Source organism: Xenopus laevis, chromosome 3L, assembly GCF_017654675.1.
Source record: "Xenopus laevis strain J_2021 chromosome 3L, Xenopus_laevis_v10.1, whole genome shotgun sequence".
Lineage (NCBI taxonomy): Eukaryota > Metazoa > Chordata > Amphibia > Anura > Pipidae > Xenopus > Xenopus laevis.
The window spans coordinates 156,829,105-156,851,809 of NC_054375.1; the positions used below are offsets into that span (position 1 = coordinate 156,829,105).

Below are 22,705 nucleotides of genomic sequence, written 5' to 3' on the forward strand. Positions count from 1 at the left end.
CAGAGGTAAATGGGGTGAAGGAAAAAAATCCAGGTCTCTTAGATGTTCCTCTGGAGCTTTGATGTTCCGATCTTCAAGAAGACTGCCTGGAGTATTCCCTACCAGGTTTATACTGTCTAGTTATTCTCTTTTGCCTTGTTGTAGCCCGACTCAAAACGTGCTTTTTTAGCTTGGTTCTCTTGCGGCAGAAATACACTATTGCCTCCTGACACCTCTGTATGATTGTGTGCCGCTTTTCTCCAAACAACATGTCTCCTTTAAACGATAACTGACACAGATTAGCTTTTGATGCTGTATCAGCTGGCCATGACTAGTGATGGGCGAATTTGCGTCGTTTCGCTTCGCTGAAAAATTCGCGCGAAACTGCGAAAAATTCACGAAACGGCGGCTGCGTCTAGTTTTTGACGCCGGTGTCCGTTTTTTCGGAAATTTTTTTGACGCCAGCGAATTTTTGCCGCGAATTTTCACGGGCGTTTTGCTGGCGGCGAACCGCGCAAATTCGCCGCAAATTCACGCCTGGCGAATAAATTCGCCCATCACTACCCATGACTTGAGCCATAGCGCCTTTCTGGCTGCCACCGATAATGCCATAGATCTTGCTGAAAAGTGTACTAGATCTATCGATGCTTCAGACATAATCTCTGTCGCCATGTTACAATCTGCTAACATATCTAATAGCTTTGGTCTTTTTACATTGAACGATATTGCAACCAAACTTTAAGAGCCCTAGACACTAATGTTAATGGCAGTGCTGGCTTACAAGCTGCACCAGCTGCCTCAAAAGTCTTTCTTAGATTGAACTCAATCTTCTTCTCCATCGGCTCTTTAAATACAGTTGTATTGTCTACTGGAAGTGTAGTCTTCTTAGCTAATCTAACCACAGCCGCATCCACCTTCGGTGGCGAATCCCAGGACTTAGAATCCTGCTCATCAAAGGGATATTTCTTATTGAATTTTCCTGCTGTCTGAGCTCTCTTTTCAGTTTTCCTCCATTCAGTCACAATAATTTCCTTAATTGACAAATGTATTGGAAAACATGCTGTTTTTTTCTTTGAAGAAGGAAATAATTTATCTGCTGCTGACAATTTTTCAGATTCTGTAGGAAAAGTCAGGGTCTGCCTCACTGCCTTAATCAATGGGTCAATTACTGCCAGATCAAATGTGGAATACTCCTCTGAATCAATCTCTCCTTCCTCTGAACCTGCTTGCGACAGGACATCCGAGTCATCCGACAAATCTCCCTCAGACACCTCTGAAAAGGATTCCCCTTGCCTTCCATGACTGTGTCTCGGTCTCTTTTTAGAGCTTGACACTTCTTGAAAACCTTGTATTACTGCCTATTTTATCACCGAGGCTAAGGACTCTGCAAACACTTGATTCTCTTGTGATAAAGAGGTTCCAGGCTCTTGTGGCTTCTCTGGAGCAGCTGCCGACTTTTCAGGAGACTTTTCTTGGCAGGAAGGCTGCATATAAATAACAACTGTTATTACCTGAGCTCACTGCCCCTGCCATAATCCCTCTGTCAGAAACATCACCTTTTCCCTTTAGGGTGAGAGGATTTCCCAGTCATACCAGGTTCCATAGGTGAAACTGTTCAAAAGAGATAATGGAAAAAAAACAAAATAACAGCTATCCTCCTTCAAACATAAGGAATATCCTGCTGATGTCCCCACACATACCTGTATTGGTGCAAACACTGTTCCGTTTCCACGGCAGAAATGGCCCCCACAGGAAGTGATCCTGACTTAAATAGCATAGGCAGCAATCAGGATATTTAACTTTTATATCTTCCCACTACTGCCCTCCTATAGAATATGGCTCCTCCATTTTAAAATGCCTGTTTTGGCGCCATAAAAACCACTTCTTGCACTTACTATAGCTTCTTGCGCTCTTATGCGCTTACTGCCCTTATGTCACTTCTGTCGTGGTCTCCTGGCTGAACCCATTCATCTCTTACTTCTCTTGTCGGCGGCAATTCTCTGCAGACAGGCTTAATCCCCTCCGGTGTCTTGGCTCTCTACCTGACCCGCAAGGCGGGAGGATCCAGCCACCATCTCCATGCGATGCTGCATCACATTCCCACACAGCCCCCTAACCTCCTCATGGGAGAAGAGCACCGGATCTTGTAAGTTAGCCTTTGCTGACCCCGCACCAGGGAGCTTTTAGGCCCTGTTTCCTTGTAGTCTTGTTTTAAAAAAAAATGCCACAGATCACAGAGCAGAAATAACCGGTGCCTGAAACAGAAGCAAGATGTTCAAGCCGCCTTGTATATGAGATCCTACAGCTTGGGAAGACATATGTCAACCTCCAGAAGAGGAAGCCAATAAATGGATAACGGCTCCTAAAGAGGGGATTAAAAGGCAGATTTTTTTACCAGCTTTGCGGTTTTTATGAATGTAATGAAAAACACTGCAAAAAACCAAAAACAAATGTGTATATATACATAAGTATATTCTAAAACAATTGAAGCAATTTGATATCCATCAGATACCAAAATTTGACATTTCAGATCATGACAAAGGCAGAACATGGTGCACAGTGAGATACAGCACTTTATTCACAGTTGCCCCTTGGTGGTAGGTTGCCCCTTAGGATTGTGGGTAGTGTGGTAAAACTTGTGGTAAAATTGATCCACCGAAATGTAAATGTCCTTGATTAGAATTTAAAAGAGTATATAATTGAAAATCATAAAAGTCATGGACATTTAAAAATATAAGGATAAGCTTACCGCTTTCCATATGGGGTCCGGGTGCTCATGCACCAAGCCCTCAGCAGGGGTGGAAATACAAACAGAACCTAGAAAAATAGACCTGGCACCATTCCGACACCCCAAAAGTATGACTGAATTAAGTAGGATCGAGGAGTCTCAAAATATAAATGTATAAAAAATAATAGCCTAGGCTCATAACAATCATAAATAATCAAACACAGTAAGGATGACATATTTGTATTGATCAGCAATTGACCAGGTATTCCTGAATATCAGAGTTTAATCTCTGTACAAACCTGACTGAAAAACTATATATATATATATATATATATATAGAGACTGGCACAATTTAAATGAATAGTCTCATTGAGAATAGTATGACAACTCTCACTGTGAAATATATGCAGATGAAACAAACTTATTATAATTACTAATGACGATTTACTTTATTGACAATATACTGAATAACAGAATTAGTCAAGATCCTGGTTTACATTTGGTAAAATGACCTTTATTATATAATATTTCCAAGAGCATCTTTCATATCTGCACTTCTCAAGCTGTAAATGATTGGGTTAATAAAAGGAGTCACTACTGTGTATAAAAGTGAAAGAAGTTTTCCAATGGTCTGTGACTGGTTTCTTGTGGGAACCACATAAGTAACAATGAGACTCCCATAAAATATGGAGACCACAGCCAAGTGGGAGCTGCAGGTGGAGAAGGCTTTTTGTCTCCCAATATTGGACGTTATCTTTAGGATTTCATGGGCAATACAGATATAGGATCCACTGATGAGCATGAAGGGGATAAGTATAATAGGGAAAGATACTGCGATTACCAATATTCGTACTAATGAGGTGTCTGAGCAGGAAAGTTCCAGGAGAGGAAAATAATCACAGAAGAAATGGTTGATGGTATTTTGGTTGCAGAACTCTTGTGTAGCTGCAGTAATCACAGTAACTGGTGTAAAACTAAGGGCAAGCAGCCATGACATGAGAATTAATTTAACACAAAATCTGTGGTTCATTATTGAAGAATAACACAGAGGATTACAGATGGCCAGATATCTGTCATAGGACATCACAGTTAGAAGGAAACACTGTAAACCTTCAGTGACACCAAAGAAATAAAGTTGTACAATACAGCCAATAAGGGATATTTTAGCTCCTTCATTTATCACAGTTTTGAGCAGGATGGGAACAATAAGCAGGGACTGCAGGAGATCAGATAAGGAGAGTTGTCGGAGAAAGAAGAACATGGGAGAATGAAGATCTTGGCTAATTGTTACCAATACTATGACAAGGGAATTTCCATAGATGGTCAATATGTGAATCAAAAGAATCAAAGAAAAAATCAGGATCTTGAAATTGTTGAGATGTTGAAATCCCAAAAGGAAAATCTCTGTGACCATTGAGTCATTGTTCATTTGCATTGCCTAGAAGAGAAAAAGTACATTTTTATTAAAGGAACAAAGAAATATAAGTGTTTTAAAGGAATGACATTATAATGTACTATTGCTCTGTACTGGTAAAAGCTGTGTGTCAGGGGGTTTTTCCTTGTATGTTTGCTTGGCCAAAGGCTTGAAGAGCAAAAACTGAGAGTTTTTTTTTATCTCATGAAGATATCTTGTTCTTGCACACTGAGCTGAAAATCTAAGAGCAATTGTAAGGAAATTCTAGTGTTAATACTTGAAACGCATGATATGTGAAATGTAGCTTCTTTTAACAATAACATGTCCTTGTGATAAATGTCTTTTTAAAAGAACAAGTCCCTGTGACTAGGAATGGACACATTCTTTTGGCTCGTTTTGCCGCAGAAATGACGCCCATAGACTTGTATGGCATTGCGCTTAAAAAAAAAAAAGACGTGCGTCAAAGAAAATTCGCCGCGCGTCAAAATTTTTTGACGCCCATAGATTTTTCTGAATATTTGGCGAAACGAAACGGGTCAAATTCGCCCATCCCTACTTGTGACAATTTGAAACAGTTGCATTTGTACGCAGCTAGCTGTCCCCTGAATAAATGACGTGAACATGGGGCCAGATCAGCTGCAGAAAGATTACAACATTTTTTGCTTGTCTCCTCACAGAGAGAATAAAACTTATCACATTCCTCTGAACCCTGAATGTCTTTGGCAGCTTGGTTCTTCGATCCGGAAATCAACAACTGTCTTCCCAAATGGGAAACGTGACTGTGGTCACTGCAGAGGGTTAATCCTATTCTCTCTATTTCTGAACCGAAAGACCTCCGACAGCTGTCGTAAAGAAAGGCCAGTCGCACTCGTTTGGGGAACTGTGATGGGTTCTAAAGAACACAGCGACCAGGGTTACTGGAATCTGGTAACATATGTTTTATTTTTGTTGTTGTTGTTACTAGTTGTCCTGTAAAGGTCCGGTCACTAGACTGTTGATATTAAGGCATGAGGTGGCAGGATTGGCCCGCCTTTGATAAAGAAACAGTGACAAGCAGACGAGTCCATAGTCTGTGTGAGAAGACTACAGGAATAACTAACTCTGTGTGCACGTTAAAGATATAGAGTACTCCATGGACAGTTGAATTTGTGTATTAAGGTGTGAGAAAGAGTGTGTTTGGGAGTCAAAGAGGGAATGGTCAACCTCTCAGACAGGCCGTAAAGGGCGATACAGTGACCGGTAAACATTTTCTGCAAACGGACTACCTTGCTCCTCACTATGGCCGAGCTCCGAGCTGTGAGGCCATATCAGAAAGTACTGCTTCACCAGGCGTTTGACTCCACAAAATTGTTTGTCAATTGTTTGTCATTCGCCTAAACACATTTCAATTGGCTGCATTTATCTCACCCAATTTCTTACATACAATTGTAAAACACGCTAAAAAGTTACGCCAAGGGTCTATTGAACAGTTTGATGCCCAATACGCATAGATATACCAAAGCCACAGGCATGTGTGGACCCCAAATACAACCACGACCCGAGTGGCAGCCCCCGAGGCTCGTTGTCTAGGGGGTTGAGCAGCCAGGAGAACCTCCCTGCACTCGATTTTGGCAGAAGTGCAGAGAGGCAGCCGTTTAAACAAAGAACGTAGCTCCTATGTTCGTGGCACTTAAGGCCTTTTTTTTTTAAAGAGCGTAGGAGCTATGTTCTTGGCAGGGAAAGGGTTAAAGGAGTTGTTCACCTTTAAATTAACTTCTAGTGTGATATAGAGAGTGATATTCTGAGACAATTTGCACTCAGATAATTGTGAAATCATTTGTTAGGCCCTAGGTGTTAGGTGTATTTAATGGTTAATGTAGATAATCAGGTTGGTCACTAGGGGGAGCTGGAGGTTTACAATGGTTGAAAGAGGCCCCAGTGGGTGGAGAATAGGAAGTTACAAAATGAAAGGTTTCAGGAAGTGAGATTAGAGATGGTCATGGGAAGAAAGATGAGCAGTGGGCTCTGCAGCAGTAGAGTTATCTCCTGGAAGAGTTACTGAGCCTAGGTAGAGTAAGGCCTAGCGTATAACAGTATGTTCTAGGAAGTAAAAGTGAGATAATTAGCATGGGCAGCTAGGACCTCAACTAGGAGTCACAGGGAATAGTATTCCCAGTGGGAATCTCACTAGCTGGAGCATAAGTGGAAAAGCTAGGTCCAGAGAGTGAGCTGGCAAGGGACCATGAGGGATACCTACAAGCTTGAGTCCCCCCTGGCAGTGTCCTGTTATGGGAAGTGTTATAGGAAGTGTTATGTGGAAAACTGGGAAATTGAGACCTGTGAATGTGCTGCTGATACACTGAAGGATACAATATGTTTGAACTGTAACTGTCCACCTAGTGTGTTCCACTCAAGGGTTTAAACAGTGAAGAGTAAAAAATACATTTTATTGTAAAGAACTGGAGTGCAGAACCTCACAAAAACTAGAACAGCTTTACTTTAACCCTTTAACTACCAGTCAATCTGGCCAACATGTTTCAATCTTTCTCTTTAGGAGATTTTCCTGGGTGGGGGGGGTGGAGTGCTTTTTATTTACCCAAGAAAATGATATATACATAGTTTTGTGGCATGTACTCCAAGCAGGACACTACCAAATTTCCAAAGCACCACTCCACAAAATTAAAAACTTCTGATTTAAAGGCCAAACATTCCACTAACTAAGAATAGTTTCTGACCAATCCAAATGAGTAAATCTATCTTTCTATTCCAAGTAACCAAGTTACAATTCTTTCCTAAAGTTATCATGTTTTATAAAAATGCGTGAAGTTTTTGAAAAGTGATCTCAAAGCTTCCAATCTACCTCATCATATCTCCATATAGCATAATATGAACCAAAATAAAGACACCCCATACGAGCTTTCATTTCTGTAGTTGCAAATATTGCAAAATCAATAAATTTATAGCATTTTATGAGTAGTAAAACTACAAAAAAGTACACTCACCCCAGAAAGCCATATGTTTTTGAAAAGTACAGAATCCTCTTAATCCAAATTGGGTATATATGTCTTTCTACTCCAAAGTACCAAGCTGTAAAGCTTAACTAAAGTTGGTGACATTTTTTAAAATCACCTCAACACTTCCACTTTGCATCATCTTATCTGCTATATATCATTAGGTACCAAGATACAATGCCCTAAACATGAATTCCAGGGGTCCAATGAAACCCTGAACCCATTGTGCATAGGTTTATTGAAGTACATGGCATGTAAAGAGCCCAAAATCTACCTTACATACAATGGTAAACCACCCTAAATATGAATATCAAGGGTCTACTGAACAGTTTGATGCCTGATTTGCATGGATATACCAAAGCAGTTGGCATGTGTGGACCCTAAGTGAAAACAGTACATATGAATTTTCTCAACTATCAATTTACTGATCCTATAATGAGTAATGGACTTTATGACTGGCCGTGTGCAGGGAAGAAGTTACTCAATGTTTGGCCAGTTGGACATTCTGAATAAAACCATATTGAATGGGTTCAAGGAGAAAGGTCATGCATGGTATTAAAGCTAGCCAGGCCTGACAATCCCAGTGATACAAGGCAAAAGAGAGCAATAAAAGATCAGTCGGATCTTTCACATTGAAATATTTTTTTGACTGAAAAGCTGACAATCTACAAGCACAAGTAGAGGGATACGCTGTTTTTAAATATTTTCTTTCAAACACACAATAGAAAAAGCAAATTAGCATTTAATTGAAATGCTGATTTGAAGGTGGAATTGGCAATACCATAATGAGGCTGAAGGCACAGGGACATTTCCTTGAAGAGCTGACAATCTACTGTTAAATAAAAAAAAAAATTCTAGAACACAAAGTGATGTCACAATGTGATATCATCAGTTTTTTAAAGAAAAACAGCAGACAAATTGATAAAATGAAGACTGTAAAAAAAAAAGAGCATTATGGTAACATGTCAATATAAGAGCACAGACAGGGAGATATATTATCTGCAGCACAGACCTGGGGCAGAGATTTTGCCCTGAAAAATATGAAGCACAGAGATGTCTATCTAGTAACAGAAGCACATGTCAATATCAACGGCACTGGGAGCATGAAGCTGACAATCTAAGACTGATAGAAGAAATATTTTTAAAATGCATAGATGATAATGAACGTGAGAAAGAAGGGAATTTTGGGACCAACAGTCTAGTACCAAAATCTGAGATATTTTGATCTTGTTCTTGGGCACTGAGCTGACAATCTAATAGCAATATCATAATCATGTTCCTTTTAAATGTATGGGGATATGTAAAAGTGCCACATCTAAACTCTATATTACACCCCATAGTTATACAACTACAGAAGATAGAGACAGATAGGAGGGGAGATCAGTTCAGGTACATGTTGGAGAGACCAGTGAAATGTCCCCTGCTCAGATGCCAATGGCAGCAGAACTGGGTGTATTAGAGCTTTCAGTGTAAATATCAGAGCAAATCTAGTGCAGACTCAGGTTATAAGATCAGACTGAGCTCAACCAAAACATTAGCCCATGAAGCCTCCCTTGTAAGAAAGCTCCCATTAAACCCAGAGTTAATAGAAGTGTGAGGAACCTGAGAACAGTGGGAAGTAGGAGCAGTGAATAGCCGGTGAGAGGAAAGAAATGAGTTGGAATTAACAGACTGGCTGGGGAAGAGGGAACAATATGCAGCAGAAATACAGAACATGTTAAGAGCTGTTTCATGTACAGAACAGGATTTTAGTCTATTTTATTCCTGCTGCAGCCGACCCAACCATTCTGTGTGTCAGTAGTGCATTGTTTGAATCAGCCAATTAGATCAGGGGAAATCAGTCAGTGACTCACAGCATGAGTGTGTGGTGTTGCATCTGGAGAAATAATGTTAAAAAGCGACTGTTACAGAAAAAAAACCATTGAAAAAGTAACCAATTTATAGATTTGTGCATTTATATAATATTCAGGGTTCCCTATTTAATTGCCAAGGATGTACTGAATATGGAGAGAAAGTGCAGATTGAACCAGAAATATCCTGGAATTACAAGAAAGAAGAAGCATCAGACCAACCTGCTCTACATTGTAACAGGCATTTCTTCCTATGAAACATCTCCCAGAGGATCTGGCAATAATGTACTGACTTGATTTGCTCCTATCAGAATGGCACCGGCTACTGACTGGGAGGTGTTAAACTTGTCTCCTTTTATTTACTAGATGCACCAACTTACACAGTCACTAAGTCTATGGAGAAATCTGCTGAGGCCTATTGAGGCTGGAATAATAAGGTCCATAGAGAAAAACTAATGTCAATGTCAAAATGAAAATAAAAATTCCTATATCTTTATTATACATATATCACTAGAATCATCTGAGCCTGTTATAACATCACATACTGAGTGGGTTATTCACTAAACTATTGTTGTTGTTTGAATTTTCAGATTTTTTACACTTTTAATTTTCTATTTTAGAAACAGTAGCTTTTTTATTCAGAGTCTAATTTTTATATATGTGTAAATGCACTTTTGAGAAATGTATTTATTTTCATTTATGTAAATTCCGTATGTCAAGTTGCTGACTTTTTAAACTTTGAAAATTTGATACATTTGCTAATGGATTTCTTAACAGTAGTGGATGAAGGTGTTGCCATGAAAATGAACAACTCATGTTCTAATTGTAACAGTTGCTCTGGAACAAACATTAGTTATGCTCAGGAAGCCTGCTCAGTAGGGACTGCTGGGAAATGGAGCAATTCATGTATTTATTGTATTATAACAGTTTCTTTGGGACCCACATTAGTAATGCCCAGTGAGCATGCTCAGCAGTGGCTGATAGATAATGGAGCTACTCATGCACCAACTTGAAACGGGTTATTTACTAAAAATATTTTTTTCTAATTATTTTAACCGAGTGAACTAGTTTTTTTATATTTTAATTCCACGATTTTTATCATATTTAATATTAATCACAATAAAAATGACTAATTTGTACAAATTTTGCGTGTTTTTTTCCTGAAATCGTGAATTTTTCAAGTTGAATTGTATGAATAATTCAGGGTATTTTTTTTTTTGACCAACAGAAAGTCCTCCAGTGGCCATTTTAGGAGCACTGGCACACATTTTATTAACTTGCCATTTTGTAAGCAAAAGGGGAGGAGATGTTTTTGGAAACTGCCCAGTTTTTTGGAAATGCCATGGTCAAAAGGTGGAGGAGGAGGAGTAGGAGGAAGGTGGGAATAAGCGGAGGGGAAGAGGTAAAAAAGGGGAGTAAACTCAGGACTTGTTTGAGGGGGAACTGGAGAAGGGAGAGCAGGATGCCTCCACTCAGACAAGTCCTGAACCAAATAGGAATAGTAAGTAGGGAACCCCAAGGGGAGGGCAGAGGGAGAGTGAGCATTTAGGATAGTAAGTATGCTAGGTGGAGGTGGTGGAGGGAAAAGGCATCAGACCCTGGGGAGGGGGAAGCCCAAGAGGTCTGGGAGAAGTTTCAGGGTGTGGGCATAGTCAGGACAGGGGGATCCAGGTGGGGGGTGGTGAAGAAAGTGTAGGCATGGTTACTCAGGACAGGGGGTTTAGAAGGAAGTGTAGGCAGGGGGTTTGGAAGGAAGTGTAGGCAGGGGATCCAGGACTGGGGTGGTGGTAAAGGAAGTGTAGGCAGGGGGACCCAGGTTTGGACTAGGGGGAAGTAGGAGGAAGATGGGCAGCAGCTTCTTAGCAGTAGAGTCAGGAGAAGGAGAAGACCCCCACTACCACCCCAAAACAGTAGGAGGAGGGAAGAGAAGGAGGAGGATGAAGGGCCAAGATCCAATATTGGCCCCAGATTTTCCAGTGAGGAGAATTCAGCACTGGTGGGTGAGGTAATCAATCGATGGGACAGTTTGTTTGGTGTGAACTCCTGTCAGATCAATGCTGCCAGATGCAAACAGCTCTGGCAGCAAGTAGTGGATGGTGTGAATACTGTAAGTGCTGTACTCTGTAACACTGATGGGGTGTACAAGTGATTCAGTGACTTGAAGAGGTGCAATCATAACAAGATTGTGATGCAAAGAGCAAGGATCCAAAAGGCAGGTAGAGGGCCACCACCTGACCTCTGCCTCAAGCCCTATCTGTACCACCTTCTGGAAGCTGTTGGTGAAGAGGTCTATGAAGGGCTGCCAGGCAAATATTTGGACACAGATAGGAAATGTAATTTGTTCCCCCTAAATATTCTATAAAATGGTCTCAGAATGTCTTGCCTTGTTTCTTATGGTAAAAGAGGTTCCTATTTCATGTAAAAAGTTAAATTTTAACCAAAAATAGCATGCCAATAGAGATGAATTAGGATATTGCTTTCAATATAAGGCAGTTTAAGAAAGAAAAAAGTTTTTAATATCAAAAGTAACAGTCGGTAACTTTTAAGCTTGTCTTTCACATAACAGTCTTACTAAACTGTCTTGCACCACGTGCCACTCAAATAGATACTGTGAACTGCAGCTTTTAGGCCTCAACTGTTTGTGTCTGTTTGTTATGGAAGTTCAATGCCAGTAGTCAATGTCCAGCTCCACCTCCTAAAAAAGGTTTTGGATGGACCTGACACAAAGTAAACAACTAACCTGGTCCCCTGCCCTGATTCCCCAGTCCCACTGACATCTAAACATCTAAACATCCAATCCCTGCCTGCTGTTCCCACCTGAACAGCATACAAATGCTTTGCTGGCAGTCCTGGGGCATGTTCTGCATAAACCTGCCTCTGCCAGGTCTGCTGAAGAATCATTTCCCAGTCTCTCTTCTGCACCTCAACCACCACCCCCAAGTGCTGCCCAACAGCCTAGGGCAAGTGGGTGTGGAAGGAGCCAAGGAAGGGGGTCCAAACCTGACTGTGCGCCTGCTAAAAAGAGTAGGACTCATAGCTGTGTCCCTGCTTTCATTTTGTAGCCTTTTGTGGCCAGAACTCTTTACCTAATTGCTCTCTAGCCACAAACTTTAGCAATGCATCTCTTCAGGACTCTCACCATCTACTGCTGCCTAACTGTGATCCCTGAATCTGCAACGAGGGGTAAGTAAAAAGTTAGGGACATTTCCAGGGGAGGCAGCTAGGCTGGGGGAGGAGGGAGGGGAGTTTACATAGGGTAGGGGTATGGTCTTTTTTAGTTAATGGTTGAATTCTCCAATAAAGGGCAAGTTGTATATGACATGCCACAGAAACATGGCTCCTACTCACTCGTTAAAGGGCTATTTACTTTAAATCCTTATCCTGTGCTTTACTATTATTGTACAAAGGAAACAAAGATCTGCTTTGTAATGCTAACTCCAAGGCCTTCAGTCTCAACCAAATATTGTTTGTGATGTTTTATATAATGTCTATGTTCAAACTGAGCTGTGCCTTATTACCCTCACCTGACTGTTGGGGTGAATCAAGTCTCATGAAATGAGTGCTTGGCGCAACCACTTAACCCTTTCTAAAGTGCTTCCCTTTAGTAGTCAAGGTAGACAGTTTGAGAATGTAAAGAATGGTCAGGCTGGGTTATGTGTCTAGTGTAACTATTTCTATTTCTTGTGGAAATGTTGTATAAATGTTTAAGTAAAATATGCTATTGTTTAAAATTTATAAATATATTTAGTAAAAAAATCTTACACTTTAAAAAGGTTCAAGTCTTAGGAGTGTGTGTCCTCCAAAACAATGTCAATAACATCAAAATGTGTATTTTTAACCAACCCCCCCCCAAAAAAAATGTTAAACCCAGGTCATAGGTCTTGTTCAGGCATAAGAGAGTGCAACTTCCTAGGGATTAGATAGGAAGCATCTGGAACAGTCCAATCCTGGTGAGGAATCCAGTTCCAATGTCAATCACAAAGGCTGATTTATTAGGTCTAAAAAAATTAAAGATATTTTGACACAAAGACCTCAGCAACATATTGGATTGGGGAAGCAGAGTAAGTGGTAATCATCTGAATGTAGCAACACATATACCTAATTTCCCCTGAGTCTCTCCTGAGGATAGTTGCCCAGTGCTGGCTGGAGGGGTCGGCGCCTCTCCCAACGATATCAGTAAAGAAGGTTAGCCAAACAACACAGGCCAGTGTAGCGGGGATCTCCCCTGCACGTTTATTTCGTCAAATGATGTAACGTTTCGGGGGCGTACCCCTTCATCAGACATCATGTCTGATGATGTCTGATGAAGGGGTACGCCCCCGAAACGTGCAGGGGAGATCCCCGCTTCACTGGCCTGTGTTGTTTGGCTAACCTTCTTTACTGAAATCATCTGAATGTGACAGCAGCAAAGTCTAGAATGTCTAAGCCAAACAGCATCTGTCAGTTCTCCTCAGCAGGTCTGTCTCCCAGAAGATGGGTCATGTGAGTGATAAATCCAAGCAACAGAATTGAGATTTGTCCTTCATTGGAGCCAAGGCAGCAACATTCCAAAGCAGCAAAGGATTCCAATGTGGGTAACACACACAGCACAGCGGGATCCCAGGAACCTGAATGGATCATTATTTTTTCAATATGGAAACCAGAGCAACCTCATAATTTCCAAGAAGTTCTAAACAAATACTCAATATAACATTAAATAACCATTATGGAGATCAGTTTCACAGAACCTTTAAAGTAACAAACACATATCCAACCCAGAACTGGTACATAGATTCAGGGTCAAATGACAAGTGACAGGAGTTTATTTTCAGGGTTTGGACCAGATAAATGATCTTTCTTGCAGATAGAAGTAGCACTGCTCTTGAAATAATTGACCATGGAATTTGTATATGTGTTGCTTTATCAATAAAGAATGTGCTGTATGTGGTCTCTTTTGCATAAAGCAGTCAGCAGCCAAAGGAATTAACACAAATATCTAAGGTGACAAAGTTGGTAACAAGAGTGAGAGTGGATAAGCAGCTATTGATTGATTATAGTCAAGGAACAGGGAAGACTCTCCATACATTCATAAAATAACTAAAGCACATTCACTTGTGTCTCGGTCCCAGGTATCCTGAAAGTAGTCATGAACTGAATAGATAGATTGAAAGTAAGTCAGAACACAGCTTCAAGACCACATGACCTTCTACACAGTGATGTATGTGGTTCTATGACCACACAGGAGGTAACACATATATAGTGACTTTTACAGATGACCATACAAGATACACAGTCATATATCTAATGAAAAATAAATAAGTCCTCTTATTATTGTTCTTTGACTTGATACAATATGTAAGGTATTTCTGGGTTCAGCCTTCCACAAGGTCAGCAAAGCATATTACAAATTTTGAGCATGACTACGCCAATTAAATTAGTTTCCCTTAACGTTAAGGGCCTTAATATCCCCTTTAAAAGATCTAAAACATTTTCTCATATGAAAAAGCAAAATGCAGATGTAATATTCCTGCAGGAAACTCATTTTAAAAAAGGAGAATCACCACAATTTTCTTCAAAGTATTTCCCACATATATTTCATGCAATGGCACCAGAAAAGAAAAAGGGGGTATCCATACTATTCAACCATAGAATATCTATTGAATTATTGCACTGTGAGTCTGACCCTGATGGAAGGTACCTAATTCTGACATGTAAATTAAATGATGAACTTTTCACATTGTGTAATGTATATGCTCCAATTACGAATCAAATTAGATTCTTAACATCAATATTTAATAAACTATATAAACAGAAACAGGGGTTTATTATCATAGGTGGAGACTTTAATATCATATCAGACTCCAAAATAGACACTACATCAAATTCAGACAGATATCAAAAATCTAGTCTCAAAAATGGTAAAAAAGGAACAACAGATTCACCCTTCACCAAACTCCTAGCCCAATTCAATCTCTATGACACTTGGAGGATAATAAACCCTAAAACTAGAGATTATACATTCTTTTCACACCCCCATGAGACCTATTCAAGAATAGATTATTTCTTGGTAGATAAAATACTACTACAGTATGTTAAAAAAGCCACCATAGGGAACATACCGTGGTCGGATCATGCTCCAATATCAATTTCCATAAGTGAGCCATTAAATAAGTTTCCAATAAATACATGGAGGTTAAATGAATCTTTATTAAATAGGATAAGTGATGGAGAATTTTACAATAATAGTTTGAGAGATTATTTTGAGATTAATTCTTCCAAAGAAACTTCACTTCAGACACAATGGTGTTCTCACAAAGCTTCCATACGTGGGCTCTTTATTCAAAAAGCTGCCTATTATAAAAAGAAAAACAGGTTGGAAAGAACAATGTTAGAATCAAACCTAACTCAATTAGAAACACAAAACAAACTTAACCCCTCTAAAAATAGAACTAAGGAAATACAACAAATTAGAGAGAAACTTCATAATCTAGATCACTTTAAGTTTGAGTTTTATTTAAGGAAATTAAAAATCCTACAATATTATAAAGGTAATAAGTCAACAGATCATATGGCAAACTATTTAAAAGCAAAGCAACTAAAATAAAAAATATTAAGTTACAGAATGGCAAGATACTCTCTAATCCATTGTCCATTGCTGAAGCATTTGCAAAGTATTATTCAGATCTCTACAACCTAAATAAGGATAATACAGTAACTCAGCCTAACCCACAAATTATAGATATATATTTAACAACAATAGATTTACCTTGTTTAAATAAGGATCAAGTTTTTTCCCTGAAAGCTCCAATCTCTCAACAAGAAGTTGAATATGCAATAAAATCATCCCCTATAAACAAAGCACCTGGCCCAGATGGATTACCTGTTATGTATTATAAAACCTTTTTCGCAGGTATTAATACCACAACTCACAGAGTTATATAATTCAATTTTATTAGGAGAATATTTCCCCGAAGAAATGTTACAGGCCACGATTACGGTAATACATAAGGATGGTAAAGATCCATCAAATGTCACAAACTATTGGCCAATTTCTTTGTTAAATTGTGACTTAAAATTTTATGCTAAGATATTAGCAAACAGATTACAAGATATTGTATGCAATATCATAGACAAAGACCAAGTAGGCTTTATTAAGGGTCATCAGACACAGGATAATACCAGGCGCTTTATAGATATAATACATGTAATCAGACAATCCAAGGTCCCTACTTTAGTCATGTCTTTAGACGCAGAGAAAGCATTTGACCGATTATATCATGATCTGATAAAAAGAGTCTTAGATAAGATTGGATGTGACAGCACATTTATACATGCAATTTCTGTATTATATCAAAATCCATCAGCCAGAATAATAAATGAAGGCTTGCTATCTCAAAAAGTTAATATCGCAAATGGGACTCGACAGGGTTGCCCCCTTTCTCCATTAATATTTAATCTAACAATAGAAATACTTGCTCAAAAAATTAGAACCTCCAAGGAATTATCGGGTGATCAAATTGGTCTATACGCAGATGATATTATTATTACCTTGTCTAACCCTATAGAGACTCTTCCAAAACTTATGACAATACTACAAGAGTTTGGGAACATATCTTACTATAAAGTAAATGAAAATAAAACCCAGGCATAAATGTTCAATATTTCCAATAAAGACCAATATATCATGAAACGTCAATTCAAATTTGACTGGCGCAAAGATTACATATCTTATTTAGGCATAAGGTTGACAAAGGACCCTGCAAAATAGCTTGATAGTAATTTTAATCCAATACTAAATACTATTAAAGAAGAAATGGAAACATTTATTTATTTCATGGTTGGGTAAAATCTCAGTGATTAAAATGATACTGCTTCCAAAATTATTATATGTTTTGCGTACTATTCCCATTACAATCCCATCCTCTTTTTTTGTTAAAGTTTCTAATATGTTCAACCAATTTATATGGAACAATAAAACTCATAGAGTTCCAACAAGTATTCTGCAGAGAATTAGATCTATGGCTGGTATTGGAATGCCAAACATTAAGAAATACTATATAGCCAATATTATAAACCAGGCTACAGACTTATTATCAGTATCTTCACAGTCCAAATGGTCAGAAATAGAGAGGACACTCATGAACACCTCTTCCTTAGATACAATACTCTGGACAAATGAAAAATTAAATCAAAGACAACTGATGAACTTACCTGCAACTGTAAAGACTGCTATAAGTATATGGAGGGATAATAGAGAAAACACACTATGCTCTCCGTTTCCATCTCCTATGGCACCTATTTCAGTTTTGGAACCAATACTAAACATTGTTTTGTCAACATGGGTTAAAAAAAGCCCCATTAAAATTAATGGACTTGTACTGTGCAGATCAACTTAAATCCTTCATGTGTCTGAAGAATGAACTATACTTGGAAAAAAATGGCTTTCACAAATATTTGCTGATACGGTATTACATAACAACACTTCCTTTTTCTAAACTTAGACCACTATTGAGCTTTGAAAACTACTTCCATGATGGCTCAAGCATAAAAAAAGGAATGGCAAAGATTTATGGTCTTTTAGGAGAAGCAAAGGAAATACAGAAAATCCCACACATGATTAAATGGGAACAAAGATTTAAGAAAAACTATACAATAAAGGAATGGCAAAAGGCTATCTCCAGAACACAATAGTTCACTAGATGTTGTTATGCATCAAGAGTGCTATTACAAAATCTTATATAACTGGTATCTAACCCCTTTAAGATTATCAAAAATGTACTCTGGAGCTTCAAATTCCTGTCGGAGATGTGACAAGGACATAGGAGATATGCTCCATATTTGGTGGTCATGTGACAAAATACAGAGATTTTGGCTTAATGTGAGATCTTTGATCACAGAGATAACACGACAAAATATCCCACAGTCTCCGGAAGCTATGCTGCTGAATCTATATGGAAAACTTCCAAATAAAAATATAGAATTTCTGACTTTCCAAATACTGAATGCTTGCAGACTTTTGATTGCTAGAAATTGGAAAAAACAAGAAGTCCCTAGTATTACCCAAGTACAAAGAGAGGTGACCAACAATTTAGGATATGAAGAAGCAGTACAGAGGAATTTAAGGGGGAAAAAAGCAGTTTTGGAAGCTCAAAAACTTTGGATGTCTAAGGTCAATATCTAGTTTATTTACAGCTCATATGTATTGTATGAATGGTAATTACCCTGAGAGTCATGCAGATATAATACAGGTTACACTACCCTTACCCTTTATTTATTTATTTTTCTTTTCTGTTTGTTTGTTTGTTTAATTGTGTGTATATTATTTTGGCTAATGTAATGAGTATGCAATGTTTTGAACCATTGTATACCATATAATGATTGTATTGTTGAAAAGTAATAAAAATTGACAGGAATAAAAAAAAAAAATAAGCAGGAATGTGTGACAGACAAGTAACACATTTTTGATAATGAGTTGTGTTTAAAGGTGATAATGGAATTCACTAGACACAGAGTAGAGAACTTCTTAAGGGTAGTGACACATGCTAAGATTCCAGGGAGATTAGTCACCCAGCGTCAAATCTCCTCTTCTTTGAGTGACTGATCTCCCCGAAAAGCCTTCCGGCCGGCTACAATATAAAATCACCAGCTGGATGCCACTCGGAGCGCTTCATTTTCTGAAGTCACCAGAAGTTGCTTTTCAGGGAGATTAGTCGAGGAGATTTGTTGCTGGGCGACTAATCTCCCCAGATTGTTAGCGTGTTGAACCACCCTAAAATGAGATAGAGCATCATAAAACAATTACATATAGACCAAAACAGAATGGAGAGGCTAAAAAGAAAAAATAGAACCGTGATGGAAATAATCAGATGTATGAGGACTGACTCCAAACTATTTGAGAAATACTGGAGTGAAGCAGAAATAACAGCTACTTACTGTACCTACAAACCAGATTCTACTGTGAAACTTTAAAACAACTCTATATGAACTGTGGCATGGTGAGAAACCAGGTGGGAAACTTTGTGAATATTTGGGTGTAAAGTCTTTGTTTACATTTCAGAAGAGTTATACAGTAATCTTTAAAATTGAGTGAAATTGTTGAAGGATTAAGAGATGATGCAATGACTTCACTTGAACTAAGAACAGAACTAAACAGGTAACATGTACATCACCCAGGGGCGTTTCTGCCATGAGGCAAGGTGAGTACCTTGCCTCAGGCGGCATCTCCCCAGCAGTTACAAGGGGTGGCAAAAAGCCGCTCCTTGTAACTTTAAGATCCGAATTTCCGGTTTCTAAACCGGAAATTCGGCTTTTCTAGCGCAGAGAGCGCAATTTCGCTCTCTGCGCTGGCAATGCGGCCCCCCCTGGACCCTCGTTGGCGATTTTAAGGTAAGTACGACGGGCAGGGGGGGCGGCATTTTAAACGCTGCCTCAGGCGGCAAAACAACCTGGAGCACGCCTGACATCACCAGAACAAATGATTGAGACTGATACCAAATTAAATGTTACAAATCACAGAGCAGAAATGACCAGACCCTGAAACAGAAGCAATGTATTCAAACCACCTGCTGGACTTCTAAAAGTGAATACAACTTGCATATGAGATCTTACAGGTTGGGAAGACATATCTCAACCTCCAACTTTTTTTTTTAAATTCAGGTTTGCTGTTTTTATGCATGCAATGAAAAATACTGCAAAAAACAAAAATGTGAATATATTCATAAGTATATTCTGAAATAATTGAAGCAATTTGATAAGTGCCTAAGCATATTTAACATCAACTTTATCAGTGTTAACTTGCCTTGGTTTACTGTACCACCCAACCTCTCCATCACACACCAATATTTGTCATTTCATCATGACAATTAAGCAGAATGTGGTGCAGAGTGAGATACAACACTTTATTCTCAGTTGCCCCTTGGTGGTAGCTTGCCTCTTAGGAATGTGGTTTGTTTTAAACAGCAAAGTTGGGGGTAAAATTGACCCACAGAAATGTAAATGCCTTTAATTAGATTTTAAAAGTTCTGTTTAATTACAAAAATTGTTAGTTTTACTTGTCCTTTATTTTACAGATTTACCACCAGTGTTGATATATCAGCAGTTATGTACCTATATTAAGAGACCCTCACGTTTATTTATATATTTCTATTGTACAACACTGCTGACTATGTTGGTACTTTAAACTTACTAATAATACAAATAAAGTGACCATGGTACATAGGGACCTTTATCCTGGGGCAAATTGTGATTTTGTGGCCTCATAATAATCTTAAATAAAAAAACAACCACAGTTAGAATGAAATATTTGAATAGATCAGCAATTTACCAGGTATTCCTGTATATCAGAGTATAAACTTTGTACAGGAGGTACAAACCTGACTGAAAAATAATCTAGAGACTGGTACAATTTAAATGGATAGTCTCATAGAGAATAATATGGCAGCTCTAACTGTGAAATATGAATATTGTATATGCAAATGAAACAAACATTAGAATTATTGATGACATTTTCCATTATTGGAAATATACTGAATAACAGAATTAGTCAAAATCCTGGTTTACCTTTGGTAAAATGTTTTTTTTTTTATAATATTTCCAAGAGCATTTTTCATATCTGTACTTCTCAAGCTGTAAATCATTGGGTTAATAAAAGGAGTCACTACAGTGTATAAAAGTGAAAGAAGTTTTCCAATGGTCTGTGACTGGTTTCTTGTGGGAACCACATAAGTAACAATGAGACTCCCATAAAATATGGAGACCACAGCCAAGTGGGAGCTGCAGGTGGAGAAGGCTTTTTGTCTCCCAATATTGGACGTTATCTTTAGGATTTCATGGGCAATACAGATATAGGATCCAATGATGAGTATGAAGGGGATAAGTATCACAGGGAAAGATACTGTGATTGCCAATATTCGTGCTAATGAGGTGTCTGAGCAGGAAAGTTCCAGGAGAGGAAAATAATCACAGAAGAAATGGTTGATGGTATTTTGGTTGCAGAACTCTTGTGTAGCTGCAGTAATCACAGTAACTGTTGTAAAGTTAAGGGCAAGCAGCCATGACATGAGAATTAATTTAACACAAAATCTGTGATTCATTATTGAAGAATAACACAGAGGATTACAGATGGCCAGATATCTGTCATAGGACATCACAGTTAGAAGGAGACACTGTAAAGATTCAGTGGCAGCAAATATATAAAGTTGTACAATACAGCCAATAAGGGATATTTTAGCTCCTTCGTTTATTACAGTTCTGAGCAGGATGGGAACAATAACCATGGACTGCAGGAGATCAGATAAGGAGAGTTGTTGGAGAAAGAAGAACATGGGAGAATGAAGATTTTGGCTAATTGTTACCAATACTATGACAAGGACATTTCCATAGATGGTCAATATGTGAATCAAAAGAATCAAAGAAAAAATCAGGATCTTGAAATTGTTGAGATTTTGAAATCCCAAAAGGAAAATCTCTGTGACCATTGAGTGATTATTCATTTGCATTGCCTAGGATTTTTATTAAAGGAACAGTAACACCAAAAAATATAAGAGTTTTAAAGGAATGACATTATAATGTACTGTTGCTCTGTACTGGTAAAAGCTGTGTGTCAGGGGCTTTTCATTGTACTTGGGAGACATTTATTCTCTTTTAATAACTCTTCTCCCCTCCATCCCACATCGGCTGGATCAATCTAATTCCTGTGTATATCATGTTTATTCTCTAGTTCTAAAATCTAATTCAAAAACTCCTAAACAATGGCTTTACCATATCCAAAAGCACACATCACTCACTGCATTATCACAGCAAAATGATGAGGAAGAAAATAGAAGAAAATTGTTGTTACCAATGTTATGACAAGGACATTTCCATAGATGGTCAATATGTGAATCAAAAGAATCAAAGAAAAAAATCAGGATCTTGAAATTGTTGAGATGCTGAAATCCCAAAAGGAAAATCTCTGTGACCATTGAGTGATTGTTCATTTGCATTGCCTAGGAGGGAAAAAGTATATTTTTGGAACAGTAACACAAAAAAAATGTAAGCATTTTAAAGGAATGACATTATAATGTACTGTTGCTCTGAACTGGTAAAGTTTCAGGGGCTTTTCCTTGTATGTTTATTTGGGTCAAAGACTCCCTACCTCTATGGGATCTAGGTTTTTTTTGAAGATAACAAGTTGTCTAATTCTGGGCAGTGTCATTCTGTGGCTACTAAAGCAAATAAAGTTCTGTCTTGTATAAAAAATGGCATTAACTCCTCCCAGTCCTTAAGAGGGATATAAATGAGCTGGAGAGAGTGCAGAGACTAAGTGCAACTAAACTGGTTAGAGGGAGGGAAGAGTTAAATTATGAGGGGAGACTGACAAGGTTGGGGTTGTTTTCTCTGGAAAAAAGGCGCTTGCGAGGGGACATGATTAGAGTTTACAAGTACATTAGAGGACATTATAGACAAATAGCAGGGGACCTTTTTACCCATAAAGAGAATCAACATACCAGAGCCCCCCCTTCAGACTAGAGGAAAATAAGTTTCATTTAAAGGAACAGAGTAGGGGATTCATCACAGTCAGGACAGTGAGGTTGGGGAATGCACTGCCGGGTGATGATTCAGTTAATGACTATAAGAGGGACTTGGATGATTTCTTGGACAAGCAGAATATCCAAGGTTATTGTGATACTAAACTCAACAATTAATAGAGATATTGGTATATGTGAGTGTATGGAGGGATTGGTGTGAGTGTGTGTGTGTCTATGGATGCTGGGTTTCATTTGGA

The 22,705-nt window shown here is 38.5% G+C and overlaps 2 protein-coding genes across 2 annotated transcripts; both read right to left on the reverse strand.

The window, feature by feature from the left end:
* Positions 1 to 3,224: 3,224 nt before the first annotated feature.
* LOC121401307 (olfactory receptor 11L1-like) lies at positions 3,225 to 4,121 on the reverse strand. The gene has a single exon (XM_041585692.1). The coding sequence runs from the start codon at positions 4,119 to 4,121 to the stop codon at positions 3,225 to 3,227; it is 897 nt and encodes a 298-aa protein (XP_041441626.1).
* A 16,374-nt stretch (positions 4,122 to 20,495) lies between these two features.
* On the reverse strand, positions 20,496 to 21,437 carry LOC121401308 (olfactory receptor 11L1-like). The gene has a single exon (XM_041585693.1). The coding sequence runs from the start codon at positions 21,435 to 21,437 to the stop codon at positions 20,496 to 20,498; it is 942 nt and encodes a 313-aa protein (XP_041441627.1).
* Between the last annotated feature and the right edge of the window lie 1,268 nt (positions 21,438 to 22,705).